Source organism: Sorex araneus, chromosome X, assembly GCF_027595985.1.
Source record: "Sorex araneus isolate mSorAra2 chromosome X, mSorAra2.pri, whole genome shotgun sequence".
In the NCBI taxonomy this organism is placed as follows: Eukaryota; Metazoa; Chordata; class Mammalia; order Eulipotyphla; family Soricidae; genus Sorex; species Sorex araneus.
Genome location: NC_073313.1, coordinates 57781241 through 57806788, shown reverse-complemented (window position 1 = coordinate 57806788; position 25548 = coordinate 57781241). Strand labels below are relative to the sequence as shown.

Sequence of the window (25548 nt, the reverse complement as noted above, 5' to 3'; positions counted from 1 at the left end):
GAACACCAGCATTCCATACAGTTCCCTAAGCCCACCAAGAGTGATTCCTGAGTGCAGAGCCAGGAGTAACCTCTGAATACCACCAGGTATGGCCCCAAAAAAACAATGAAAAAGAAAAGCTGTGCTGTTGAGTGACAGCGGTGATTCTTGAGACTCCGAGACACTGATGTAACTGCAGTGCTGTGGGGCAGTCTGTGGTGTGTTTGTGGTGGTTGCTGCAGTGCTGGGGGATTCCAGTCCTAGTCAGCTGGGAACCACAGCTAGTGCCCATATAAGCAAATTGTGTACTCTGCCACTCACACCAGAGCCACCGACTTTGCAGTATGCTTCCAATGTTTCTAAGCAGTCAGCATTGACATTATTAGTGTCATTTAGATGGTATGTGGTGTAATCCTAGTTACAAAGTGTTCTATGAAGTTTTGCTGTTCACAATTCATTTACATGATTTAATCAAAATTCACTACCTTTACCAAATGTGTCAAAGATGTGTTACTATGAGTCTCTTGAGAACATTAACTTTGAGTAAACTTGAGCTGATGGTTGCAATGTAGCTGTTGGGTGCACCTTCAGAAAGAGCTCCAGTCATCCTGTCCACCAAGATCCTAATTCGAATGCACTGAATGACAAGCTTTGAAATGTCATAGGAAAGAAAGCCTTGAGCATACTTATCACGGAAACCTTTTACCACATTACCTGCAATTCCTGGAAACACTTTGGAGAGTACTGCTTTAAAGCAGAGTTTCTCTACTGGGGAGCCATAGGACTTTAGAATATTGCAAGGGAACCCCGGGTGAAAATCGCATAAGTAGGGGCCCACAGCCTGAGACTCGAGGGCCAGATGATAGGACATGTGGTCACTGGAAGGAAACAAGGGCAGAAGGGGATCACGGTCTGAAGAAGACTGAGAAACAGCTTTAAAGAGCCATTCATTGGGACTGGAGCGATAGGACAGTGGGCAGGGCACTTGCCTTGCACATGGCCACCCTAGGATTGATCCCAGCATCCCATATGGTCCCCCAAGCACCACCAGGAACAAATCCTGAATGCACAGCCAGGAATTACCTCTGAGCACTGCCGGATGTGGCCTCAATATTTAAAAAAGCCTTTCATCTCAGATAATAGTGGTATTTGTACATCAAGAATTAGCTCATTCATAGGAACTTAGTGGTGCTTGGGGGGCACACCCAGCGGAGCTCAAGGGTCACATCTGGTGGTGGTCAGGGGACCATATGCAGTGTCACGGATGAAACTGGGTAAGCTGCATGCAAGGCAGGCTTCTTAACCCCCTGTGCTCTTGCCAGACTCAAGAGTTGAGGAAGTACCCCTGTCAGGGACTGTGATGATAACAGCCTGCCAGCCACGTGTTGAAACCTCCCCCAGGTGATGGTACCAGGAGCTGTAAGCTTGAGGGTGGGCAGGAGGGTGCAGCCCCTGGAAGAGTGATCCCAGAGAGCTTCCTCTCATGCCAGCTTGTGACAGGTCAGGAGCCAGGCATGGGTCCTCACCCACACTTGGTGTGATTCATCTTGGACTTCTGGTCTCCTGAACTGGGAGAACTCTGGGAGCCACACATGGAAACTGCCAGAGTCTGCTGATGCTCTTGCTCAGCCTTCCCTGAAGTGTGAGTGGGGACATGGTTGATGTCCAAGTGCCTGTTTGAGGAAAGTGAATAGCCTGTTCGATACTGAGACCCTCCTCCTAAGTGCCTGAGCACTGTGAACAGCCCTCTTCAGCAGTCTTGCAGTAACATCAGGACAGCCATGTGAGAGGTTTTGATTTGAAGGATGTTGTTTAAAAGGAGAGAGAGCAGCCCTCAGATGGACTCACTGTGCTAAGCCTCACTTGACAGTCCAGTCAGACTGGAAGTTCCAGGTCAGATGATCTGCCAGAAGAGCTCCTGTTCCCTGAAGGGAGGTGACCCCATTTTCTTCAAACTGGAGCACAGGCTTCCCCAGGTTGTTGGGACAGCCCTTCCTAAGATGCGGCCCTTCTTAGGGTTAGGCTCAGCCAGTGCTCTGGACACGCAGGATAGACTAAGACCCCTCCTTTAACTACTTAGAAGCACGAGAATGGAAGGGGCATTACCAGAATTAGGATTTTTCCTTTAAACCAGAAATAGCCTGTCAGAAAAACCTGCCTATAGGGCAGGGCAAATGGACCAAGATTAATCTAATGTTCATAGGAGTGTCCTCATAGCCCCGGGTGAGGATATGCAGCCTCACTGACTTTATTTCTGTTGTGGAGACCGCTTGGGGCCATGTGCTCCAGCACTGTGCCACATTAGCCATGCCCCATTGACTTCCAGATTTATGCCGTGTAGATTCTACATTCTCCGTGTTGTACTCAACTTGTAGTTTTCTCCAGCTGTCTAATGTTAATCACAGGACACCAAAGAATCCAGAAGGATGTGGAATATATTCCCATCACCTCTACATTTCCTTTTTATCCGTAAATGATGGGTTAGGGTTACATCCAGCAAGGACACATGGTACTTGGAGGACCATATGTCGTGCTAGGAATGGAATCAGAGTTGATCATGTGCAAGGCCAGTACTTTCCCCCTGTATTATCTCCGGCACCTAGAAAGCTTCCATTTTGTACAACTCCTTAGATCCTTTTTACCCATTAGGTTCATGAATTGTTAAAATGGAATAAAGTCATTTAGATATTTAAGATTACACAGTTGAAATTGTTTTTTAATTATGCAAAGGATTCTACCCCCCCCCAGGGGCCCCCGATGAAGACAGCCAGGCTTGGGGGCAAGAGACTGCGTTGCTCTCTTCCAGGAGCTTGGTTTTACAGTCTCTGGATGTTGGCTGTTGATGGGATTACATGGTGCCGGGGGCAGTTTCTGGGTGTGACTGCCTAGCTACTGGGAAATGGGGGATCTGGGCGGAAGGGGCCGTCTCGATTCAAGTGTTGGGAGTTCTGAGCCCCGGGTCCCGCATACCTGGGTTCGTCTGCCAACATCTTATAGCCTAGTTCTCCCTTTTGGAGAACCTGGCAAGCTACCAAGAGTTTTTCTGCCCACACGGGAGAGCCTGGCAAGTGCCCCATGGCGTATTCATATGCCAAATACAGTAACAATGATGGGTCTCATTCTCCTGACCATGAAAGAGCCTCTAATGCAGCACTGTTGGGAAGGACGAGTAAAGAGAAGCTGCTAAAATCTCAGAGCTAGGACAAATGGAGACGTTACTGAGCCCGCTCGAACAAATCGACGATCAACGATAGTGATAGTGCTAGTGAATTATATAAAGGATAAACCATCTAAGAATTGTAATTCTGTGGCTCCCAGTGGAGCTTTGGTTTTTTTTTTTTTTGGTTTTTTTTTTGTTTTTTTGCTTTTTGGGTCACACCCAGCGATGCTCAGGGGTTACTCCTGGGTTTGCACTCAGGAATTGCTCCTGGCAATGCTTGGGGGACCATATGGGATGCCGGGGATCGAACCCGGGTCGGCCGCCGCGTGCAAGGCAAACGCCCTACCCGCTGTGCTATCGCTCTGGCCCCGGAGCTTTGTTTTTTGATGGCAGGAATTTAACCCTGGGCTTCACAGTCTAAACCTGTGTTCTACCAGTGAGCCAGCTGCATCATGGCTGTGGAACCTTGTTAAACAGTAAGTGCCTTCTGGCTTGGCACTGTAGTGAGGTACAAAAGCAGAAAGCAAGCCACTTTGCCTTGAGTTTCAAGAAATGCTTAAGCATGGGATGAGGTTAGAGGAGCCTTTTAGATAGTCCAGCAAATAATCCAGAAAGGTGTCTATTGTGACATGGCATGGGCAGGGGAGAGTTCTTTCAACCTAACATGTCATTTGGCTTTAGGTTCATGAAATGCCAGTCACAATCTAAAGATTCATTTTTCTCTAGTGTAAATATTATTCGTTAGTCTAAATATTCATCTCATCTGATTTTTTTCCAACACTGAACAACTTCCCAGTTACCAGTGGACACTGCCTGGGTATTCTAATCGAATTCACCTCTGACACCATTCACATAAACAAGGGTTGTGTCAACTCCCAGTGGGCCAACAAACACAAACCCAGGTTGTTTCCTGTGCTTCTGGCCAACTCTTCAGAAGTTCTGCAAATACTGTCACTTTGCAATTTTTGGTTTTTGTGTCACACCTGTTGGTGCATGTGGTACCTTGAGACTGGAGCTGGGGGCTCCTGTGGGTAAATCCTGCACTGCAGCCCTTTGAGACATCCCCCCAGTGCTACTTAATTCATGTTTCACTAGGCTGATGAGAAAACAGGGCGAAAGAAAGCCAAGAGGCAAGAAGGCACGCCTAGCTTATACTTGCACACGGTCCCAAGTTAAAGCCTCGGCATCCCCCGCACTGCTGCACAGCCAGACCTGAGTATTAAACCGTCAGGCAGAGCAGTGGGCTTGAGTACCACTGGCAGTGCTCCCTGGGTCCCCAAGCACCACGGAGAAGGGCACTCATGATTGATAGTAAACACTGACTTCATTTGAACTCCTGGTTTACTGCTGACTTTATGTTGAGGACTTAGCAGTCACTCAGAGGTTCCCTACTGCCTTTCAGGTTTGTTAGAGGCTCACAGAACTCACGAGAACAACACTTGCTTAAACACTGCTGTTGGGGCTGGAGCGATAGCACAGCGGATAGGGCATTTGCCTTGTATGCGGCCGACCTGGTTCAATTCCCAGCATCCTGTATGGTCCCCTGAGCACCACCAGGGGTAATTCCTGAGTGTAGAGCCCTGTAACCCCTGTGCATCGCCGGGTGTGACCCAAAAAACAAAACAAAAACAACCACTCCTATTTATTGTATTGGGTCCTAAAGGACACATGTAAGCAGCCAGTGAAGGAGTGTGGCTGGGAGAGTCCACAAGCTGGAACTGTCCCCAAGGAACTTTGGTGATTCAGGCAAGTATGTGTGTTTTGGTTCATCAATCTTCAAACTCTCCAGATATGTCCTTTGGGGTTTCTATAGTGGCAGCACTACCCAGGCATGACTGAGCAAATCACTGACCACTGACAAAAGCTCAGTCTCCTCCTGCTCACTACAAGAGGCCCAGGCACACAGGGGCTGACAGCACCAACCTGTTCACACCATCGGTCCCCCTTGGCGGCCCACTTTGCTATTACAGTGAGAGGCTTTCCACAAGCCCTTCAATACAACAGATACTGCAAACACTCTGACTGCTGAGGAGATGCCAGGGGTCAGAATACAGCAGGTAGGGCATTTGCCTTGCATGCAGCAGACCCAGAGTTTGATCCCTGGCATCCAATACAGTCCCCTGAGCCCTACCAGGAGTGATCCCTGAGCACTGCTGGATACAGCTCCCAAACAAAAAATGGGAGACCAGATAGGGTATTTCCTATTGTGAAGCACAGTATCATAAGTACCAAATCAAACATTTTCAATTAACAGGTTTATTTTAGCAGCCCATTTTTTTTACATTCTACATATTTGTTTTTGTTCTGCAAGGATGGCATATTCATTAATTTTTAGAGTTAACTTTTTTTTATTTGATCTTTGCTGCTACTTGGCCTGAGTAAGAGGAGAAATAATGCTTGCTTGGTGGACATGTAGAGCAGCATTTTAACTTCTCAGCAGAACTTTACTTGGATTTGGACTTCAGCGCCAGCTTTTCTTCCTCTTCTTTTTCGAATCCTGAACAGACGAGTGATCTTCCCTTGGGGTACCGTGCACAGCACTTGCGCAGTTCCTGGATGACAGACTGACACTTTGCCTCCATGTAGTTGTTGGCTGAAAGAGAGAGGCAACCTTGCTGAGGAGCTCACAGGACTGAGACATCGTAAATTGAGACCAGCACCTCCCACTTCTGTTCACTTTCCTCATCTACACACTGGAGCTTTTGACTTAGAGATCACTTGAGAGGCTCCTTTGGAGGACTAATTCTTTTCAGTTCAGGATGCATTAGCAGCTCAGCTGCATTGGTCTTTAACACCCCCCTTTTGGTTTCCCAGTCACCTACCCCTTTTGTTGATTAGGTTTGTTAGTAAAAAACTGTAGAACATGCCTATGATTTTGTATACAGTCAGAGGTGACTATGGGGCCTTCCCTACCCAGTCTGCACTTCAGGAATTGGCAAACAGTAGCCTTGGGTCAAATTCAACTCCTTTGTACAGTTGGGAGTTAAGAACAGATTTCACTTAAAATGTTTTTGGTTCATCTTTGGACCACACCTGGAGTGCTGGGAATTGAACAAGCAAGCAGCAGCACTGTACCACTAAGCCATACTATCACCAGTTTTTTTATTTTATTTATCTTGGTTTGGTGGCCATACTTAGAGGTACTCAGGGCTACTCCTGGCTCTGTACTAGGATGTCACTCCTGGTGGACCACATGGTGTCAGGGAGCAAACCAGGGCCTTCTGCCTGCAAAGAAGTGCTAAGCCCATTGAGCCCCTCTACAGGCCCTGGGTTTTACATGTTAAAAGGGTTATAAACATAACCAAATAGTGTACAAGTAAACCACAATAACCTCCCAAATCTAAAATTAATTTCCTTTATGAGCTTTACAGAAAACAACTGCAGATCTCCCATTACACTTAGAATTTAAATCAAAGAGGCTTTGACATAAAGGTGTGGGCGGGCTGCAGCTGATCTGAAGCCCCAGTGCTGAATCAAGGGTATTACCCAGCGATAGGAAGAGCAAATCTGACTTCAAAGAGTCTAGTTGTGTGTAGGTTAGAAAGTGGACCAAAGAGGTTCAGATCCTCGCTGTACCTTACAAATGATGTGAATCTGGGAAGGTTACATAACTTCTGTGTCAATTTGCTATCTATATGATGGGTCATAGTTGCAACTACCTCAGGAATGAAAGGATTTTTTTTTTTTGCTTTTTGGGTCACACCTGGTGATGCACAGGGGTTACTCCTGGCTTTGCACTCAGGAATTACCCCTGGCTGTGCTCAGGGGACCATATGGGATGCTGGGATTTGAACCCGGGTCGGCCGCGTGCAAGGCAAACGCCCTACCTGCTGTGCTATCGCTCCAGCCCAGGAATGAAAGGATTAACCTGTTTTAAGTCCTGGGCTTGGAGAGATACTACAGGAGGTAGGGTACTCAACCTGCATGCAGCTGACCCCGCCAGGAGTAACTCCTGAGTATTGCTGGGTGTGCCTCCACCCAAGCAAAATAAATATAGCCCTTGTAGCTGTGTTTCTCATCCAGGGAGCACTCATAGTAGTCCTTCTAGGCTTCCTATACTGTAGTCCAGGGATTATAAACAGTTCTAATTTTATTCTTTGTTTAATCTCTGGAGAACAGGTAACCCAGAGGCTAAATATTTTCTTTTATTGAATAATCAGGAGATACACAATTACACAGTTACAAAGTTATTCATGACTGCGTTTCAGTCATACAATGTTCCAACACCCATTTATTCACCCTAACTTGATCCTTTTTTCTCCTTAACCATGCATGACTACTTCAAATCTGGCTAAGAATTTATTTGGGAGAAAACCCCAACTGTATAAAATATTTTTTTCATAGAGTGGTAGGAAAGGAAGAAAAGTATGACTCAAATGGCATATGATTATACACTAACATTTTAGATGACTCTAAAGTATTTTATAAAATACTGATACTGATTATAACATAAAATGAGAAGTTATGAACAAAATATAAAAGTCTAAGAAAACATACAAACAGGCTTTCTTTGGGGTGAATTTTGAGTATTTTTCTTTCTTGCTTTTTTTTTCTTTTTGGGTCACACCTGGCAATGCACAGGGGTTACTCCTGGTTCTGCACTCAGGAATTACCCCTGGCGGTGCTCAGGGGACCATATGGGATGCTGGGACTCGAACCTGGGACAGCCATGTGCAAGGCAAATGCATTACCCGCTGTGCTATCACTCCAGCCCCCCTTTCCTGCCTTTCTTTATTCTCATGGGCATCCATCTTTAATAACAGAATTATTGTTTTAGAAAGGCAAGATTTCAAATTCAGATAGCGTGGTAGTTTTTTCTATTTGTTCTTCTCTGAATCGTTTTTAATTGTGGGGCTGGAGAGATAATACAGAGCATAGGGAAATCCCAGGTTCTATCCCCAGCATCTCATATAGTTCCCCAAGCTCCACCAGGAGTGATGCCTGGGTGCAGAGCAAGGAGTTACCTCAACTCTCAAAAAAAATCCTGTTGTATCCGGTCAGCCTTATCAGCTAATTTAAAAATCGAATGGACAGATCATATCAACTATGCTTCAGTGGCAATTCAGTTCTGCAGGGCCAGGGAGATGGCATAAAAGGCCACATGCTGTGCAGGCAGGAGGCCCAGACATGAGCCCAGGGACCCAATGGCTTCCCAAGCACCACTAGGCTCAAATCCCAGAAAATGGGCTGAGAGCAGCGCCTGAGTACTGCTGGTGGGCCCCCACGATAAAATAAAAAGAAACAAAATTCCTTTTTGCGTCAATGAATTACTTGCTGACTTTGGCAGCCTGAATTCCAACCATAGAACTGAATTTTTACATCCTAATCTAAACTGGTGGCTTTAAAAAAGTGAGATAATCATCCTTTTGGCAGGAACTGTCACCCTTCTGGTAAACTGCCCAAATGACCAACCCAGAGGAGAGGCACTGCTCTATGTTCTCTGGACCTTTCAGGGAACAGGGAGTCGTTCTCTGGGCTACATATATGCACATCTGTAAGAGAGGCGATGCTGAAGACATACAAGGAATGGGCAGTGTGCAAAGGGAAAGCCCCACACAAGTTCCCATGGCAGAAAGGGTATAGACTACTATGTTATCCGGCACACTGTTGGCATTGTTGAAAATAAAAAAAAAAAAGTAAAGAACCTCTGAAGGAAAAAGGTCAGGAAAACATTGAAGCCAAAGAGAAAGGTCATTACTGAGGTTTGGGTACCAGTCTGTTTCCCCAGAGCAACCTCAGCCGCTAGAACCTGCTCCCCAGGAACTCAGGCATGACAAGTGTTGGAAGAAACAAAAAAGATTGTGGGACTAGTTTTATTCTTTTTCTTTCTTTTGGGGAGCCACACCCTGCAGTGCTCAGGGGCTCTTTCTGGCTCTGCACTCGAGTGCACTCTGGCATTGCTAAAGGGACTAAAATTGGTGCAGGGTCCCAGGTGGGACAGCAGCCATAGGCAACCTCTTGTGCTATTGCTCCAGGATCCTAGTTTTGGTTTCTTTGACAGAACTTTAATCAACTTAATGAAAGATGTGACATGCATCGAGATATAAATCACTACTGAAAGACCTATAAATCACTATTCAAAGAAATAGAGAATTCCAGGAAATGAAAAAATAGCCCATGTTCATGAATTAGAGGAATTAACATTGTCCAAATGACTATTCTTACCCCTTACCCAAACTATTATACAGATTCAACATAATCCTCATAAAAATTCTGATGGCATTCTTCAAGGGCTTAGAATACTAATATATTTGTATGGAATCATAAAACTACTTGAACAGTCAAAGCCATTCTAAGAAAAAAAGAAGTTGAAAGGTATTGCATTTCCTCACTGTAAATTAGATTGTAAAGCTGTAATAATCAAAAGTGTCTGGTACTGGAATAAGGACAGATTGAGCAAAGAATTAGTTAAAACTGAGGTCCCAGAGATGAACCTTCAGATCTCTGGACAGTTAACTTATGACAAAGGAGCTGGATACATGGAGTAGAGCAGGAAAGCCTTTTCAACAAATATGCAGAAAAGGAAATAGCTTCCTATCTCATGTCATACATAAACGTTATTTCAAAGTCCACCAACAACCTCAAAATTAGAATCCGTAGATACATTGAGGAAAACACATGCAAAATTCTTATAGGATATGGACCTTGGTGGCATCGTCAATGATTTGATTCTGTTAGCAAGGAACAAGAGCAGAAATAAGCAAATGATACTTCAAACTAAGTGCTTTACATGGCAAAAAAAAAAAAAGTAAAAAGGACTCTGTACTAAATGGGAGAAAATATTTGCACATCAGATTAGGGGCTAATATCCAAGCTATATAAAGCACTCACAAAGCTCACAATAACAAAATAACCCCATCGAAAATGGGGAGAGGGAATAAATAGACACTTCTCCGAAAAGAACATCTAGACAGCCAGGAGGTATATGTAAACATGTCCCTCATCACTTACTATCAGGGAAATGCAAATCAGAGCACAATGTGATGTCATCTCATACCAATGAAAACTGCACATATCAAAAAGATCACACAAACAATATTGGAAGGGGGTACACGGTAAAAAAAAAACACCTCATTCACTGCTGGACTACTGGTGGGAATGCGATCTGGTGATCTGGTTCCTCGTCTATGGAAAAACAGTATGGACACTTCTATAAAAAGAACTCCTACATGACAATTCCACTACTTGGGTTTCTACCCCAGAAACATTTATTCAAAAAGATATGTGGCCACTTAAGTTCATTGGTTCATTGCAGAGCAAAGGACAATGGTCAGGATTTGGAACACCTAAATGTTCAAGGACAGATGAGTGGATAAAGAGGTTGTGTTGGGAGTCCCGCTGTGCTATCACTCCAGCTCCTATGAGTGAATATATTCTTAAACTGCTCGGCTGCGACACATCATAAGACACTCCCTACTCATTTTCCATAATTACCGCACTATATTTGATTGGAGGCAAGAAGGCACTGACACCGCCCGAACCCTCGCGCTCTCCCAAACCAGGCTCACTGTCTCACCTTAGACAATGCGCGGCTCAGCACGCCAGGCATGGAACTCTATGTGTGATCCCTACTGGAACTCTATGTGTGATTCCTGATTGACATCGCCAGATGTTTTGCAAGATTCGGACAGAATGGTATTGGCAGGGCACAGAAAAACCATGGTGGCGGCCATAGCGTCGCCACCTGCCTCAGCCGGCCGAATTGCAGCGAAGTCGGACATAGAGACGTGGCAGCAGTGCATGTAGTGGCTCATCCACTGTGGGGTGCTGTCAGCCAACTACTGGGTGACCTGGCACAGACCCTCCTCAATAGGGTCCTGCTCTGCCAGCTGCTCAAAAACCTCCGTGCGCACTCCATCAACCTTATCTGCCCAGAGACGCAGGCAGGTGCGTGTTCTTCAGAGTGCAAATTGTTACAACATGCAGTTGACCAAAAGCTTACATTCAGTAGACTGGGAACACCTGTGAAGGCGATAAAGGCTGCCCCAAAAACCTCCGTCCCTCAAGGAGAGCCCAGAGAGCCCAGCAAGCTACTGAAAGTATCCCTTCCTCACGGCAGAGCCTGACAAGCTATCCATGGCGTACTCGACAGTCAAAAACAGTAACAACAATGGTCCTCATTTCCCTGATCCTGAAAGAGCCCCCAATAAACCATTGGGTTACACTAGCACGCTACAGGGATAAATGGAGATGTTATTCGCGCCCGCTTGAGCAAATCGATGAATGGGATGACAGTAATACAGTGATACTGTGTTAATTACTATGAGTGGATTTCCCTACCTTGGCATTTTTTTTCAAAGCTTGACGTCTTTATTTAGTCAAGGGGTCATACCAGGCAATGATCAGAGGTTACTCCTGGCTCTGCACTCAGAAATTACTCCTGATGGTACTCAGGAGGATGTTTGGGATTGAACCCGGGTTCACTGTGTGCAAGGCAAGAGCCCTTCCCACTGTACCATCTCTCCGACCCTAGCTTGAATTCTATAAAAAATCTTTTTACATATTTAAAAGCTTTCTGGGTGATTCTCATGAACAAGGATTTCAAACCTGAAGCTTAGATCACTTTTTTCCCCACTATATTTGATGACAGTGAGAAAATTATTAATCACAAAGCATTACATTCTGAGTTAACATAGTTTTCTGAGAAAGAAGCATTTGTCTCTCATAGTTAGTCCACAGGAAAAGTAAAAAATATATTAAAAGCTTTTAACATACTACCTTGTAAACATTTCTGTATTTCACAGGCTTGCTTCTGGCACGGATCCTTCTGCGGCATATCCAGAAAACTAAAATAAGAGAAAGGAGTTTTATTGTCTTTTATCTATGAAGACTTCAAAGCCCTTCTTGATTTTGAGCCCTTGAGATTTTCCTGAGTCTACCAGTATGCCCTTACACTGGCTGGCAAACATGTACATTACAAACAACTCCATCCCATTCATAGGACCAATCGTTTCTTTCTCATAACCATTTCATTCACTTAGGAAAATAGGTGAATTCACTCTGCTCATCTGGATGTCACTGAGGTCCCGAACAGAGTTTAGCTTCCTAAACGGTTGGTCATGACCAAATACTGGGGTCACACAATAGAATGTCGGGGTGGGGGGGTCACAAAAATTTGGGAACAATAAAAGGTTTTTGAATGTGCAACAACCCCCCGAATTTCTCAAAATCAACCATGGAAAAAATCTGATGTATTTCTGGCAGTGCTGGCCTGTATTGCATTTCTCCTGTAAAAAGAGGAACTCAGAAGGAAAAGGTTTAAGCAGCCCTGGGTGAGAGAAGCAAAGCGATAGTCCGAGGTGCCTGCCTACAGTCTGGCTTTGCATTCACAAAACCATCCTGGTAAATTATTCGATGCCCTGTGCCTTTTTCATCATTAGTCCCGTGTAAAATAGGGATCACACCTACCTGAATGCCTTGATGGAGGGATTAAATAGGAAAAACCATAGAGAAAATACATAGAACTAGTGCCTGCAAAGCACTCAGGACGCAATATATGGTAGCTACTATTCCCAAGAGCTTTTCTTTTAAGTCAAGGCTTACTTTTAATATATACATATACTGTTATGACTATGTTAACTCAGGAAACTATCAGGTAGGAAATGCTTTTCTAGAAATCGGCAATAACAACACTTCCTGAGAAAAGTGTGGTTTAGCAGCAAAAATGGTTTTTGGAAGTCTTACAGAAACCAACTTCTTGAAAGTTACTATAATCAGAAAACGAATTTAAGTGCCCATGACTTTGATCAGCAACTTCTAATACTTTGAAGACATGATTTCAGAAAGGAAAAAGGCCCAGGGGCCTTTGCAGCTAATGTTAATTCAAATCACTTTTTTTTCCAGAGCTCCCTAAGTTCTCCTTAGGTCCAAGTTAGGTCAGTACTAGGATGGGAAACACCGGAGCAAAAACTCGGGATATTTACAGGATGGGAGAAGGAAAGGCAGGTGAATTGTGGCAGGGCAAATAAGCGACACACAGATGTTGATGCTGCTAGGAGCTGCTCTCTTCTCTCGAAATCAGTACCAAGTCCTTGGTGATGGGGCAACGGTTCTGTAGCAGGTGCTGACTTCTATGAGCTTCATCAGACCCCAGTTCCAGCTGATGATGTCCATTAAAGATTCTATGGCAATCTCCGAAGGAGTCAATTTCAAGTTAGGGCTCCTGCCTACGTGCTTCTGTGACTCACTTTCTACCTGTGTAACCCTCTCTCTGCAGTGCCTCTGGCGGTATTCTTCATGACCCTTCCTAAACTTCTGTGTCCTTGCACAGTTTGTCAACCTACTCCCTCCCAAAGGCCCACGGGTGGGTGAACTGCAGTGGTGGACGAAGTAGTTGCCATATACTGAACAGAACAGAGGAGCATATCTTCTGAGAATCCCAGCCCCTGGAAAAGAAAAAAGATCGTGAAACTCACCACAGCAGAATCCAGTGAAAAAGAATGGGGGTGTGGTGGAAAGGAGAAACAGAAACACCTACCAGGTTAATCATCAGGCAAAAGCTTAAGCAACAGCTCCTGTACGCCCCTAACCTGCCAGGAGAAGAAAAGTTTAGAGAGTACTCTGCTACGAGCAGCTCAATAAAAGGCAAAGGGTCAAGCAACATGTGTACCATTAAGTGATGCTGGATCTGCCACAAGCGCGAGTTGTTATCCATGTAGCGCTCGTGGGGGTAGAGTTGCCACATGAGAGGTAGCTGGGAAGTGAGGAGGTGACTTGGCCTAGCTGCGTCACCTAAGGGCACCTGAACTTGCTGGACTCGTGCCCTTAGGGCATCCGTCTCCTAATAAAGAGATCATCAAAAATGAAACCAGATTCAGACCATTAATTCTGGACAGCAAGCTCTTTGAAAGCAGAATCAATAAATAAGCAAAACAGAGAGTTACCTCTTCCACGACGGCCACCCACGTGCGCTGGTATTCGTCTCGGTAGATGCCCTCTTGGTGAACCCAGAGGCGATCCGGTGGAGCCCCCACATCCTCTCCTGCCATCCTGGGCTGTGGGTTCCAATTCTAGCCCTGCTTTTCTCCACCTAAGCCTGCAGCACCCGCGCACAGGACACAGGTGTGACTTGTTGGCTTTGAGGAAACTCACCAGTTCGTGAGCAAGGTGATCTGGTACTAGCAGCCACTAACCAGAATCAAACCTTGGCTATATTTTCCTGCACAGCATAAATAGAACTGAGAACGTCTCAAGGCTGCCTGCAAGACACTGGAGTGATACTCAGAGCCTCGGGTAATGCTAACTGTGGACTGTGAAGCGCTGAGAGTTCGGCCGAGTTCTGTAGCCACGTAGGACCAAACTGGAGGCAGCTGGCCATAGTCTGTGTTTGTGTTCCCAAAGCAGCCTCTGACAACATGGACTTAGCCATAAGCACAAGGTATGCCGATGAACACATCTACTCAGGCAGGAAAGCAAATGACAGACACGAGCATGCCAGGGTTCTAGGGCAAAGCCACTTCCAGGCAGCAGCTGCCATCTTAAACGGTGAGATACAAGGGGCTGGAGTGATAGTACAGCAGGTAGGGTGTTTGCCTTGCCTTGCATGCAGTTGGCCTGGGTTTGATTTATGGGACCCCAAATGGTCCCCTGAGCCCTGCCAGGAGTCAGCCCTGAGCACTGCCAGGTGGGGCTCAAAAAAATGTGAAAGTGGACACCTGTGGATGGCTTTCTGAATTAATATTAAAAACTTGTATGAAGTTCAAACGACACAGATCAGGTTAGTTAGAAAGGTTAATTAGAGCGGGTGAGCATTTCCAGAAGGGGGCTTTCATGTTAGGGGGAACAGAACCACACATGTATAGACGTATATAGCACTGCTGGGGGTGGAAACCAGGTCCTCCTGCATGCCAGCTGAGTCTACTGCCTTCTTTCTCTCACACCAACCTTTCCTTTCCTTAAAGTGACAGGAGGAAATGCCCGTGGAGACTGAAGCCGCGATCTGATCTTAGTGACTGCTCAGAGCATCATGCTTGGGCTGCGCACTGGCCCCAAGTGGCTCCGGGTCGGGCACAGTGGAGCCTGTTCCCAAATGCTCCTGTGAACGGCTCAGAGGGCTCTCACAGTTCTTCTCTGATATTCCTAGTGATACGGTCAGGGCCAAACCACAACCGTGGCCTGATAGCAGAATATTCTGCGGCTGGAGCCCCATCTGCAGGCATGCTAAGTCAGCTCAGGTGATTCCCGTGAGCAAGCCACTTGGAGAGCCACTGCCTTAGAGCACCCCCTTCTTTCAGACCCCTTTCTCCTTACCCAAATGCTCCTTTCTCTCAATGGCATCTCCACCTCGTCCGTGCAGACCGAGAGCTCCAAGTTCTCTTGGCTTTCTCCCTCTTGAGTTACTCCCTACATTCCAACAAGCAGCACTCCCATCACGTTTGATACAAACTATCTCCCAGCACCAGGCTCATTTCCAGCTCAATGTCCTTGGGCTCTCCAGGGGCCTAAGGCTTCCCCAGGCCTCCGCTGACCTCAGCACTACGGCAGCAAAGCACAGGGGCCTGCCTTCTCCAAATTCAGGCTTCTTCGGATTATTTAGCGTGGATGTGCTCTCAGAACTCGATTTATAAAGAGTTTTGGGTATCTGCTCAGCTTCTAAGTTGTGTCTCCCCCTAAATGAGGCACTACAAGCTCCTCAAAAGCAGAGTGCTACAGTAATTGGCACAAAAGCCTCAAGACCTACTCAGACAATGCGGTGAAAGAGAAGAAGGCCGCATAGGCAGATTCACTAGATGTGAGATTAAAAAAAAAAAACCACACTGTCAAAGCCAATTTTTCCATTTAGCATGTATAATTGTTCTGCCTTCCCTTCTTTTTAATTGAATCACCATGAAAACTTTCACGTTTGAGTTTCAGTCATACAATGATCGAACACCCATCCCTCAACCAGTGTACAATTTCCACCACCAATGCCCCCAGTATCCCCCCTTGTCCCACCCACCCCCCGTAATTCTATGGCAGACAATTTCCCTCTTACTCTCTCTACTTATCTGCCCAGGATCTTGGAAAGGGCAAAAATAAACATCCAGTAAATCCTAATTTAATAGTAAAACACATTAAAATCTGGGATTGAGTACAAAACAAAAAGAAGTGCGTGGGAAGGATATAAAAATTAGTATGAGACTAATATCCAAGGCCAGGAAGAAAAGGGACCAGGAGGACTGGTCAATGGTTGGAAACTTGCCACAAGTGTGTGTGGAGCAAAGGGCAGTTAGGATATAGAAGTGACTAGTATGACAATAAAAATGATCACTCTGGACAAGAACTGAGTGTGGAAAGCAGGTAAAGGGATATTCATGATACCCTTTCACCTTTAGTATCTGTATTGCAAGCCAAAATTCCCAAAAGGGGGGGAGGGGGAGAGGGAAGAGGGAGGGAGAGTGTGAACCAGTGAGTGAGACAGAGAGAGAGACAGAGACAGAGAAGTGCCTGTCACAGAGGCAGGTAGGGGGAGGGGCTGGAGAGAAACTGGGGACACTGGTGGTGGGAAATGTACACTAGTGATGGGACAGGTTTTGGAACATTATATGACTGAAACCCGATCACAAACAACTTTGCAGTTGTCTGACTGTGATTCAATAAAAAAATATAAAAAGAAAAAAGTGAGATCAATACATAATTTTATAAGTAGAAAGCAAGCATTAAGAGTTTCAGGACCATCTCAACAGCTGAGCACACCGACATCTGGATTTGTTTTGAAAGGAAAGCAAAATTTTATCGATCAAACTGACATAAAAGGAAATAATTGCAGGGGAATGGAGGGCAAACCAATTGGAGGTGATGGCTTGTTACTGTATCACAAGCTCAGCGGAGAAGAAAGGCAGTGTGATGTGCTACTGTAACCCACAGGCCTTTGAACAAACCACCGCAAACCACCACCCCAGAGAGTAGGAAGGCGCGAGAAAGGCAACTACAGTCAAGTATCAGGGACACGGAATTTCCAGGAGGATGAAGCAAGCAGCTCATCAGCAGAAAGAGCAAAGGCTGAGAGGGATTAAAATCAAAGCGCACAGAGTCCCAGCTGTAGGAGAGGAACCTTGGCTCTTTATGGGGAGTCTTAGAGTACTCTCCCCAAACTTCCCTGATCAAGGAAATCTGGGACCCTGGTCAAGTCTTAGGGCATATTCGCACAGGACAAGCTCAGGCAAGTTATAGCCTGTAAAGAGACTTTAACGCTCCCTCTCAGATCAGAGACTTTTCTCCACAAAACTTGGTCATAAAGTTCACAACCCCTTCTAGCTAGGATGTTGCAGTCTGATCGCAAGGCGAGACAGCTTATGTTACAGGAGGTATAGAAATGCTTAGGAGAGCGGCTTGCATAAGTGTATCGAGTCGGTCAATGGCTTTATTTTGCATCTGCAATCAAAGGCTTAGTGCTGTTAAAGGCTGCCATGGGCATGCTAAAGGTTAGAGAATGCCACTGCGGACTGTGACATCAGTAACAGGAACAAAGAAAGGGTGGTCTTCATCTTGAAGGTGCCTAAAGGACCCTCTCAACTCAAAGCATCCCATCCGCAAACACAGCCCTCCTGGGCCCTGACAAGCAGGCACAGGAACCGGCAAAAGTTGCTGGAAACAATATATGCTGTAATACGTAAGCTCCGGGACACATCTGGCCGAGTCCGATGTGAGTGCGTTCTTGAACTGTCGCCCCAGCTTCACGATTCTCTAAATTACTCAAGGCAAGCTGGGCCCCTTCAGCACTAGGGAAACAAGGAGGCTGCCAGTATCCCATACGGTGCGGGGGATGCGGGTCCCCTGTGTTTGCGGAGACCGGGCTTGGAACTGACTCGGGAGAAAAGAGCAAAGCATCAACTTCAAGAAGTACCTCGGGACAGTTCCCTCGCCAGCACTGCCATATCTGCCTGGCTTCCAAAGTGCGCAGGAAACAGAAACCCAGCTCAAACGCACATCCACACCGCAGGGCTGCGGAGGCGGCCTGGCGGGGGTGTTCGTGGACTCCGACACCGTCCTTAAAATCCGCGTGCGACTCGTAACCTTGGGAGTCGGAAGCTCTGCGCTCTCCCCGCGGCTTCTGCCATCGCTCCGACCGGGAGTGTCACCGAGTCTCTAGGGCCCCCGGGAGCCTCGCGGGGCGTCTGGGTACCTGCTGCGCCGCACCCCACCGAGCCGACGCGGCGCCGCCCCCGCGCCCCCCTTCCCTCCCGGCGGCGGGGAAACGGCCACCTCACGGCTTTAGAGAGCGGCGGCGACCTGGCTAACGGGTGACACTTGGCACCTACGACACGGCTGTGCCTCCGAGGCGGTTACTCACATGAATGTAACGTTTCGTGGCCTAACTGATCCGCCTCGGGAAGAGCGAGGCTAACCCTGGCGGGCTCCCCCCTCGGGGCCAGTGCAGCCCAGGCCGGCCGGGCCGAGGTCACCGCACCGGAGGGAGGCGGCGCGGGCCGGGGCCGGAAGCGGGCCGGGCCGGGGCTGCGGGGCTGAGGGGGGGGGGGCGGGGGGCTGGGCTCGCCCGGGCGCGGCGCGGCAGGGGCGGAGCCGCCTGGCGGCCACTCGGGGCGCGGCGGGCCCGGCTGCGCCGTAGGCCGCGGCGGGCGGGCAAGATGGGCGCCCCGGAGCCCCGCGGCGCCGCCTCCCCGCCGCCTCCCCGGTGCCGCCCGGCCCGCCCCCGGTCGCCGCGCCGCCCCTCGCCCCGCCCCGGCCGGCAAGATGGCGCTGCAGGTGGCGCAGGCCGTGCAGGCGGTGCATCTGGAGTCGGACGCCTTCCTCGTGTGTCTCAACCACGCCCTGAGCACCGAGAAGGAGGAGGTGATGGGGCTGTGCATCGGGGAGGTAAGCGCGCCGGGCTCGCCGCGGCGCCCCCCGTCCCGCCCGCGCGCACGGCCGCGGAGGCCCGGGCCGCCCGCGGGGCTTCGCGGTGCCTCTGCCTCCCCCACGCCCGGCCCGGGCCCGCCGACGCCCCAGCGCCGTGATGAGGGCGCCGGGCTCCGCGGGTCGCGATCACGGCGCCGCGCCTCGCGCCCCCCCTCCGGGAACGGCAGAGCGGGCCCCAGCGACACACGGGGGCCTCCCGCGGCCGTGCTGCCCTCCCGGGCGATCGCACTGAACTTTGTTCTGGACACACCCCGGCGCCACCCCTCCGGCCCCTCCGGCGCTGCTCGGGGGGGGGGGGGGTGCCCTGGGCCCCTAGTTGCGCGTCCTCCGCGTGCGTGTGCGTCTCGCGGGCCGAATGTGCTCAGTAATTGTTCTCTGCTTTCTCCCTCTCCAGTTGAATGATGACACAAGGTGAGCCTGTCGCGCATCCCTGTTCCCTCGCTTAGGACAGCTTTCACGGTATCGGGCCTGTGTGCCTCATAGTCCCAGTTACCTTTATGAATGAAGCCAGAGCTCCTTGGACATTAAGGTTTGGATTCCACCCCCTGCCCCGCGAGGCGATTTTCCCCACGCTTCCAGGTGGGATGCCAAGCAGTTGAGATACTTAGGACCTGATGTGAAAACCGTAATTAGGGCACAAAGACCATAACTTGTAAGAGCTGTGTAAGCTCTTCTAAAGAGAGAACTCAGTTGACCCAGTTAAACACCATCCATAGGTTTTGGGCGTGGTGCTGTCGATTTCCATTTACTCGGCTGCTGTGTTTTCAGTTCTCTATCCCCCGAAATGACAAATGGGATAGCAGTCATTTTCTAGGTGGCAGACCATGTGTATTTCAAGAGACAGGACCCCATGGAAATGGTCAGTAGTGTCCTGCTCCCCCGGTGGACCCTGTAACAATCTCACATCTTCTATACCTTGAATGATACGGGTGGCACAGCTCTGTGTCCTTTACACTTGGAGCAGGGCCGACTATGTTTTCAAAGCCCACTTCTCTGTTATCCATGACTGTACTTGACTTCGTCTCATCTAAAACTGTGCACTCTGCCAGTGAAGTATCCCATGTGTTCCTAACAGGTGTATGGACACCACTCTAGCCTCGGTTTACTTTCCCTCCAATTTACTCGTCTCTAAGCTTTTGCTGAAAAACTACTACTCTCATGCTTTAGTTCTATTCCCCTCTAATTTAGCCCCCAAAGGAGTGACTCGAAATTTGCGTACGGTGGATCTGACCCTCACACTGTTGCTGAAAAGGTATGTGTGCTGGAATTTTGCATGGTGCAATCTCTGCAGCCGGGGAGGGGATTTCTCTACTCTGATGAGCGCAGTCAGGGAATAGTCCAGTGTGTATAGATCCATGTTTGTGGCTGAAAAACACGTGGACACTAGGCAAGTCAGATGAAGAATTGACTACTAGGATACTTCATTTTTCACTTTGGCCCATTTTCTGGGCCTTCTCCCACCACTGTACCCTGCACGCATTCCCCCCCTTGTTTGATCTCCAGCATCCCATATGGTGCCCAGAGCTGCCAGGAGTGATTCCTGAATGCAGGGCCAGGAATAACCCCTGAGCATCACTGGCTGTGGCCCAAAAGCAGAAAAACAAAAGAAGAATTCTCTGTCTACTCTGGCTTTTCTCTTGCGCATGCTCCCAAGTCTTTACCTGCTCTCTGCTTTTTGGTCTACTCTGCTGGCTTCTCACCCTAAGAGTAGCACAGGACTTGTTAATTTTTGGGCCTCTGCTTTTGTGAAATGCGGTCAAAATAAGTCATACCCTCTCTTCCAACCAGCAGTGGAGGGAGGTGATTCAGGCTCTGCGGCACTAAGTTGGTCAGCTCAGTGCTAACTTCTCCATGTTAACTGAGCTGTTGTCTTTTCCCCGCATCAGGTGTGCAGACCTTGCTTAGCAAACACATTGTCTTCTCAGTGTCCAGCTGTCTCCATTCCTCTGGCTCTTTCCTTTTTGGAAGTACTGCCATCTCAGAAAGAAAGGGGGGAGCAAGCAAGCAGAACCTTTCACTCACCCCTCTTACATCTGTCAACGTTATCAATCTGTCCAAAGAAAAGAGTGTAATTGTTCCTTCCTCACCTCTCGGGCCAAACTACTACTTTAGTGCAGCACGCTTCCTCCTTGCTCACCATCTGTAATGTTTCTCCTTTCAACTCTTGCTGGGCTTTTGTTTTTGTCATTTGTCATGTGTCACTCCCTCTCCTGTCCCTTCCATCCTTTCTGCCCACCCTCCCCCCTCCCGGTTGATGCATTATATAGTGGAATTCTCCACCTTTCTCTTCCCATTATGCCTTCCTGGACATTGCCTTCCCCCTGGCTTTAGTGCAGCACATGCTGAGGATAGAAAAGATCTGCCTGCATATACTGTCTTTGATACTTACTACGTGACTTTGGGAATTTTATGTGATATTTTAAAGCTTCCCTTTCCTTTTGAACTTGGAGGTGATGGCCAGGGTGGGAACAAAGGCCTCAAGCATACCACTGAGCCTTGTCCATAATGCCTTGCTGTGCCTGATGTCTAAAATGGGGATAAGGAGAGTCATCAGTGTTGGAAGAACTGGGTTTCCGTCCTGTGTGTATAATATCCAACTGGAAAAAGGTGTAGCAATAGGTGCAACCTCATTGAGTTTGGAGGGGGAGAGTCAAGTAATACGTGTGAAGCACATTTTCAAATTCTGTCCGTGGCAAGTGGCAAGTGAGCCATTGTCTATTTTAAATGTCATCACTGCCCAGTACAAGATAGTACAGATCATCTCAAGCTTCAGAACTTCATCTCTAACTACCCGCCTGACCCGCATGGTTAGCTAGACACAGGCAAGCAAAACTAACGTGTTCACAACCCACCTATTCCTCCTGCACCCTGGCATCCCCACATTCTTCACCCAAATAACCCAAAGACTCAGCTGCTCCGGGCTGAGAAATTGAGCCGGAGGAATTGGAAAGCCCCTCTGCCACACTTAGAAACCACTGACTACCCTTCAGATCCGCCCACTGCCACTGCCTGCTTTCCTGTGGGAGCCCAACAACTCCTGTCTTTTCTTGGCGGGGAAAGAGGGGACACACCCCTTGGCGCTCAGGGATTACTCCCAGCTCAGCAATCAGGACCAGTCCTGCGGGCTCGGGAGACCCTAGGGGTGCTGGAGATAGAACCTGAGTCAGCAGCACGCTTGGCAAGTGCCCTATGCGAGTTCTAACCAGGGAAATTCATGCTGGTTTCCAGGTTGTGCTGTTTCCTCTTGGTGTCTGCTGGCTTAGTTACTGTCTGGGTTGTTGGTCTGTGTTCCTCGATGAACCGCTTTGTGGTGCTCATCTTTCTGTACTTAGGTCTTCAGTAGTGCCTCTCTTGGAGTAAGTACTTGTTAAGTGCTTCCCTTCAAGAGAAAACCAGTGCTGACCTATGTGTGAGAAACCTCAGGAGGGTTTTGTCCCCTTTTTGTTTCTCAGGAAATAGGAAAGTAATTTACATAGAAAGAGTCAGTATTTATAAAGCTTTGCACTTTGATGTTGGATTCCTGAGTCCCTCTCGGAGAGCCCGGCAAGCTACTGAGAGTATCCTGCCCGCATGGCAGAGCCTGGCAAGCTACCCCCGGGGTATTGAATATGCCAAAAACAGTAACAAGTCTCAAAATGGAGATGTTACTGTGGAACAATGGGACGACAGTGCTACAGTGTTTCTCAGGATCCCCGGGCTAGGCAGGCTGTCCTCTCTTCAGCGGCATTTGCTCATTCTGTTGCTGAGAAACTGGTTGAGTTCCTGAGTGGGTCCTTGAATTTTGTATGGAAAATGACCATACAGAGCCCCTGATGTTGGGGGGGGAAGGATAGATAGCATCGCAGGTAGACCTGGCACTTGTCTTGCACATGGCCGACCAGGGTTCCTTCCTTGGCACCGCATATTGTCCCCTGATCCCCAGGAGTGATCCCCAGGAGTGATCCCTGTCAGTGACTGCCAGGTGCTGCCCCTACCTCCCCCCAAAAAAAACAAAAAACATAAAACAAAGCTCCAGATTGCTTCTGAAGTTGAGTTCTGTATTGAATTGCGTTAAGGAACTAGTTTGGATGCCCAGGCCTCACACTAGCTCCTGTGTACGCTGGCTGCGCTCACTGCTTCTGTGTCTGGTGGGCCACTGGGGTTCGCCTTTAAAGGCTGCTCTCAGCTCAAGGCCCATCTCTGCTCCTTGTGTGTCTCTTTGCAACATGCTGACCAGTGAGAGCTGCTGTTCTCCTGCTGTCTCCCAAGCTGCCAGACCTGCCTTCCCCCCTTAACTTTCCTTTTCTTTGCAAAACCGTTTTTGTAAAGAAATCAAAAAAAGGTTTTGATTTACAAAACCATTGATTACAGGGTATTGTGCGCACAGCTTTCCTACCATGCCTCCCATCCCTCTGGGAGGTCAGCTCCGTCCTGAAGACTGGTTCTTGGTTTCTGTTGCCATTGGGCATTTCGTTATTTCCTTATTGTGCTTTTTTCTGGTGGGGGCACAAATGACAGTGCTCAAGGGTTACTCCTGGCTCTACTCTCAGGAATCATCCCTGGCAGGTTTGGTGTGGAGAGACCATGTGGGGTGCAGGGATGAAGCAGGGTCAGCTGTGTGCAAGGCAAGTACCTTATCCACTGTACTATGACTCAGGCCCTAATGTGTTTCTTTATATCCCACTTAGGAGAGAGGTGGTTCTGTGTCTGTCCCTTTCCTTCTGACCAGTGTCATATAGCATGATATTCTCCAGATCCAGATCTATTCCCGCAGCATCAAGTTGCATGATTTCACTCAGATAGCATTCTGTTCTGTAAATGTCCCATAGTTTCTTTATCCAGTCATCTGTTCTTGGACAGGTGGGTGGTCTCCAGATTTGGGCTATTGTGAATAGTGCTGCATTGCACATAGAGCAAAGGTTTTTACTGCATAGGGTTTTTGAACCCATGGAGTAGATGCTAAGAAGTGGAACTGCTGGATCCTATGGAAGCACAAATTCTTTAAGTGTTTTCATGCTCCCATCTAGTCATTTCATTTATCTGACTGTTTACCCTACCGTTGGTGAGATTTTAAGTGATTCATAGTCTAGATTACCTGGTGCCCCTCCCTTCCCCTTTCAACTTCTGAACTAACACAACCTCTTAGCACAGAAACCTTCTCTGGCTAGAGAGAGAAAAAGTCATCTTGGGCCTCAGCTCCTACTGGGATATATTGCAGGCTTTACAAAACTGTTTTGGGTGTTGGGTTACACACTGAAGTGCTCCAGGGCTACCCCTGGCTCTGTGCTCTCTCCCTCTGCTCCCTTGCTCTTCCTCTCCCCTTCCTCTCCTTTCTCTTCTCCCTCTCCCTCTCTCTCTCTTCCTATCTCTTTCCCCCCCTCCTCCTCTCTCCCTTCAGTCTCTCCCCTCTCCCACCCTCTCTCTGCCCCTCTCTTCCACTCCCCTTTTCCTCCCTCTCCCTCCCTTTCTCTTCGCCATCTTTCCCCCTCCCTCCCTCTCTCTCAATATCCTTTTCCCCCTCCGGGAGAAACTCCAAATAATAATTGTTTTTTTTGTTGTTGAAATATTGAATGTAATCAAAGTAAAGTGAAAATAAAGTGAAATTTATCAGTTACACAGGCGGGGTGGGGGGCTGGGGAGGTGGGGGGGAGGTATACTGTGATTCTTAGTGGTGGAATATGTGCACTGGTGAAAGGATGGGTGTTCGAGCATTGTATAACTGGGACTTAAACCTGAAAGCTTTGTAACTTTCCACATGGTGATTCAATAAAAGAATAAATTAAAAAAATATATCCTTCTCCCCCTCCTACTCATCATCTTTCTCTTCTTCATACAGTCATCTCCAAGCTCCCTCTTCCTCTCCCCCTCACACTCATCAGTATGATCAGTACTCATCATGCTCATACCCAAGCTGCGCTTGGGGGATGGATAGACCATGTGGTATCAGGGATTGAACCTGGCTCTCCCGCATGCAAAGCCTCTGCTAAGTCTAGTGTTGAACACTTGTCTCCAGCCCCTCACTGCTCTTATTTTCTTTCTTTTTGCTATTTTTTTTGGGGGGTCACACCCAGTGATACTCAGGAGTTCTGGCATTGCACTCAAGAATTACTCATGGTGGGGGCTGGAGCAATAGCACAGCGGGTAGGGCGTTTGCCTTGCACGCGGCCGACCCGGGTTCGAATCCCAGAGTCCCATATGGTCCCCTGAGCACTGCCAGGAGTGATTCCTGAATGTAAAGCCAGGAGTGACCCCTGTGCATCGCCGGGTGTGACACAAAAAGCAAAAAAATTAAAAAAAAAGAATTACTCATGGTGGGGGGCTGGAGCGATAGCACAGCAGGTAGGGCATTTGCCTTGCACGCAGCTGACCCGGGTTCGATTCCCAGCATCCCATATGGTCCCCCAGCACCGCTAGGAGTAATTCCTGAGTGCAGAGCCAGGAGTAACCCCTGTGCACAGCTAGGTGTGACACAAAAATAAAAAAAAAAAGAATTATTCATGGTGGTGCTTGGGGGGACCATATGGGATGCCGGGGATCGAACCTGGGTCAGTCACATGCTAGGCAAATGCCCTACCCGTTATTCTATCACTCCA

At 48.1% G+C, this 25548-nt stretch overlaps 3 protein-coding genes across 9 annotated transcripts in view; 1 reads left to right on the top strand and 2 right to left on the bottom strand.

Annotated features, from left to right (window-relative positions):
* Positions 1-5375: 5375 nt before the first annotated feature.
* CMC4 (C-X9-C motif containing 4) lies at positions 5376-18549 on the bottom strand. Of its 5 annotated transcripts, XM_055120109.1 has the most exons (4): positions 13617-13634; positions 13423-13524; positions 11858-11925; positions 5376-5732 (listed from the first exon to the last, which is right to left on the bottom strand). In XM_055120109.1, exons 3-4 carry the CDS (start codon positions 11913-11915, stop codon positions 5584-5586), a joined length of 207 nt encoding a protein of 68 aa, XP_054976084.1. In that variant the 5' UTR covers positions 11916-11925; positions 13423-13524; positions 13617-13634; the 3' UTR covers positions 5376-5583. The 5 variants fall into 5 exon arrangements, with proteins under 5 accessions (XP_054976084.1, XP_054976081.1, XP_054976083.1 ...); XM_055120106.1 differs by lacking the exons at positions 13423-13524; positions 13617-13634 and adding an exon at positions 18411-18549; XM_055120108.1 differs by lacking the exons at positions 13423-13524; positions 13617-13634 and adding an exon at positions 17964-18095.
* MTCP1 (mature T cell proliferation 1) lies at positions 11898-18544 on the bottom strand. Of its 3 annotated transcripts, none has more exons than XR_008627208.1 (5): positions 14023-15395; positions 13749-13919; positions 13617-13668; positions 13423-13524; positions 11898-11925 (listed from the first exon to the last, which is right to left on the bottom strand). XR_008627208.1 is itself a non-coding variant. In XM_055120105.1 (5 exons), the coding sequence occupies exons 2-4, from the start codon at positions 14125-14127 to the stop codon at positions 13621-13623; spliced, it is 324 nt and encodes a 107-aa protein (XP_054976080.1). In that variant the 5' UTR covers positions 14128-14174; positions 18411-18544; the 3' UTR covers positions 13386-13524; positions 13617-13620. The 3 variants fall into 3 exon arrangements, 2 of the variants coding, with proteins under 2 accessions (XP_054976080.1, XP_054976079.1); XM_055120105.1 differs by lacking the exon at positions 11898-11925 and adding an exon at positions 18411-18544 and having other exon boundaries at positions 13386-13524; positions 14023-14174; XM_055120104.1 differs by lacking the exon at positions 11898-11925 and adding an exon at positions 17964-18101 and having other exon boundaries at positions 13386-13524; positions 14023-14174.
* Positions 18550-18681: 132 nt separating the features above from the next.
* Positions 18682-25548, top strand: part of BRCC3 (BRCA1/BRCA2-containing complex subunit 3) — a 48861-nt gene continuing 41994 nt past the window's right edge. The window contains exons 1-3 of the mRNA XM_055120112.1: positions 18682-18934; positions 19371-19387; positions 20165-20228. Coding sequence (XP_054976087.1) covers positions 18812-18934; positions 19371-19387; positions 20165-20228 — 204 coding nt within the window. The 5' untranslated portion in view covers positions 18682-18811. The remainder of the gene's footprint in view (positions 18935-19370; positions 19388-20164; positions 20229-25548) is intronic.

Coding starts and splice junctions, on each gene's coding strand:
- MTCP1 (XM_055120105.1), bottom strand. CDS start 14,127: ATGGCAGGAGAGGATGTGGGGGCTCCACCGGATCGCCTCTGGGTTCAC. Junction 13,920..14,022: donor GGGTGGCCGTCGTGGAAGAG/GTAACTCTCTGT, acceptor TCTCTTTATTAG/GAGACGGATGCCCTAAGGGC. Junction 13,669..13,748: donor AGATCCAGCATCACTTAATG/GTACACATGTTG, acceptor TTCTCCTGGCAG/GTTAGGGGCGTACAGGAGCT.
- CMC4 (XM_055120106.1), bottom strand. CDS start 11,915: ATGCCGCAGAAGGATCCGTGCCAGAAGCAAGCCTGTGAAATACAGAAA. Junction 5,733..11,857: donor AATACAGAAATGTTTACAAG/GTAGTATGTTAA, acceptor TCTCTCTTTCAG/CCAACAACTACATGGAGGCA.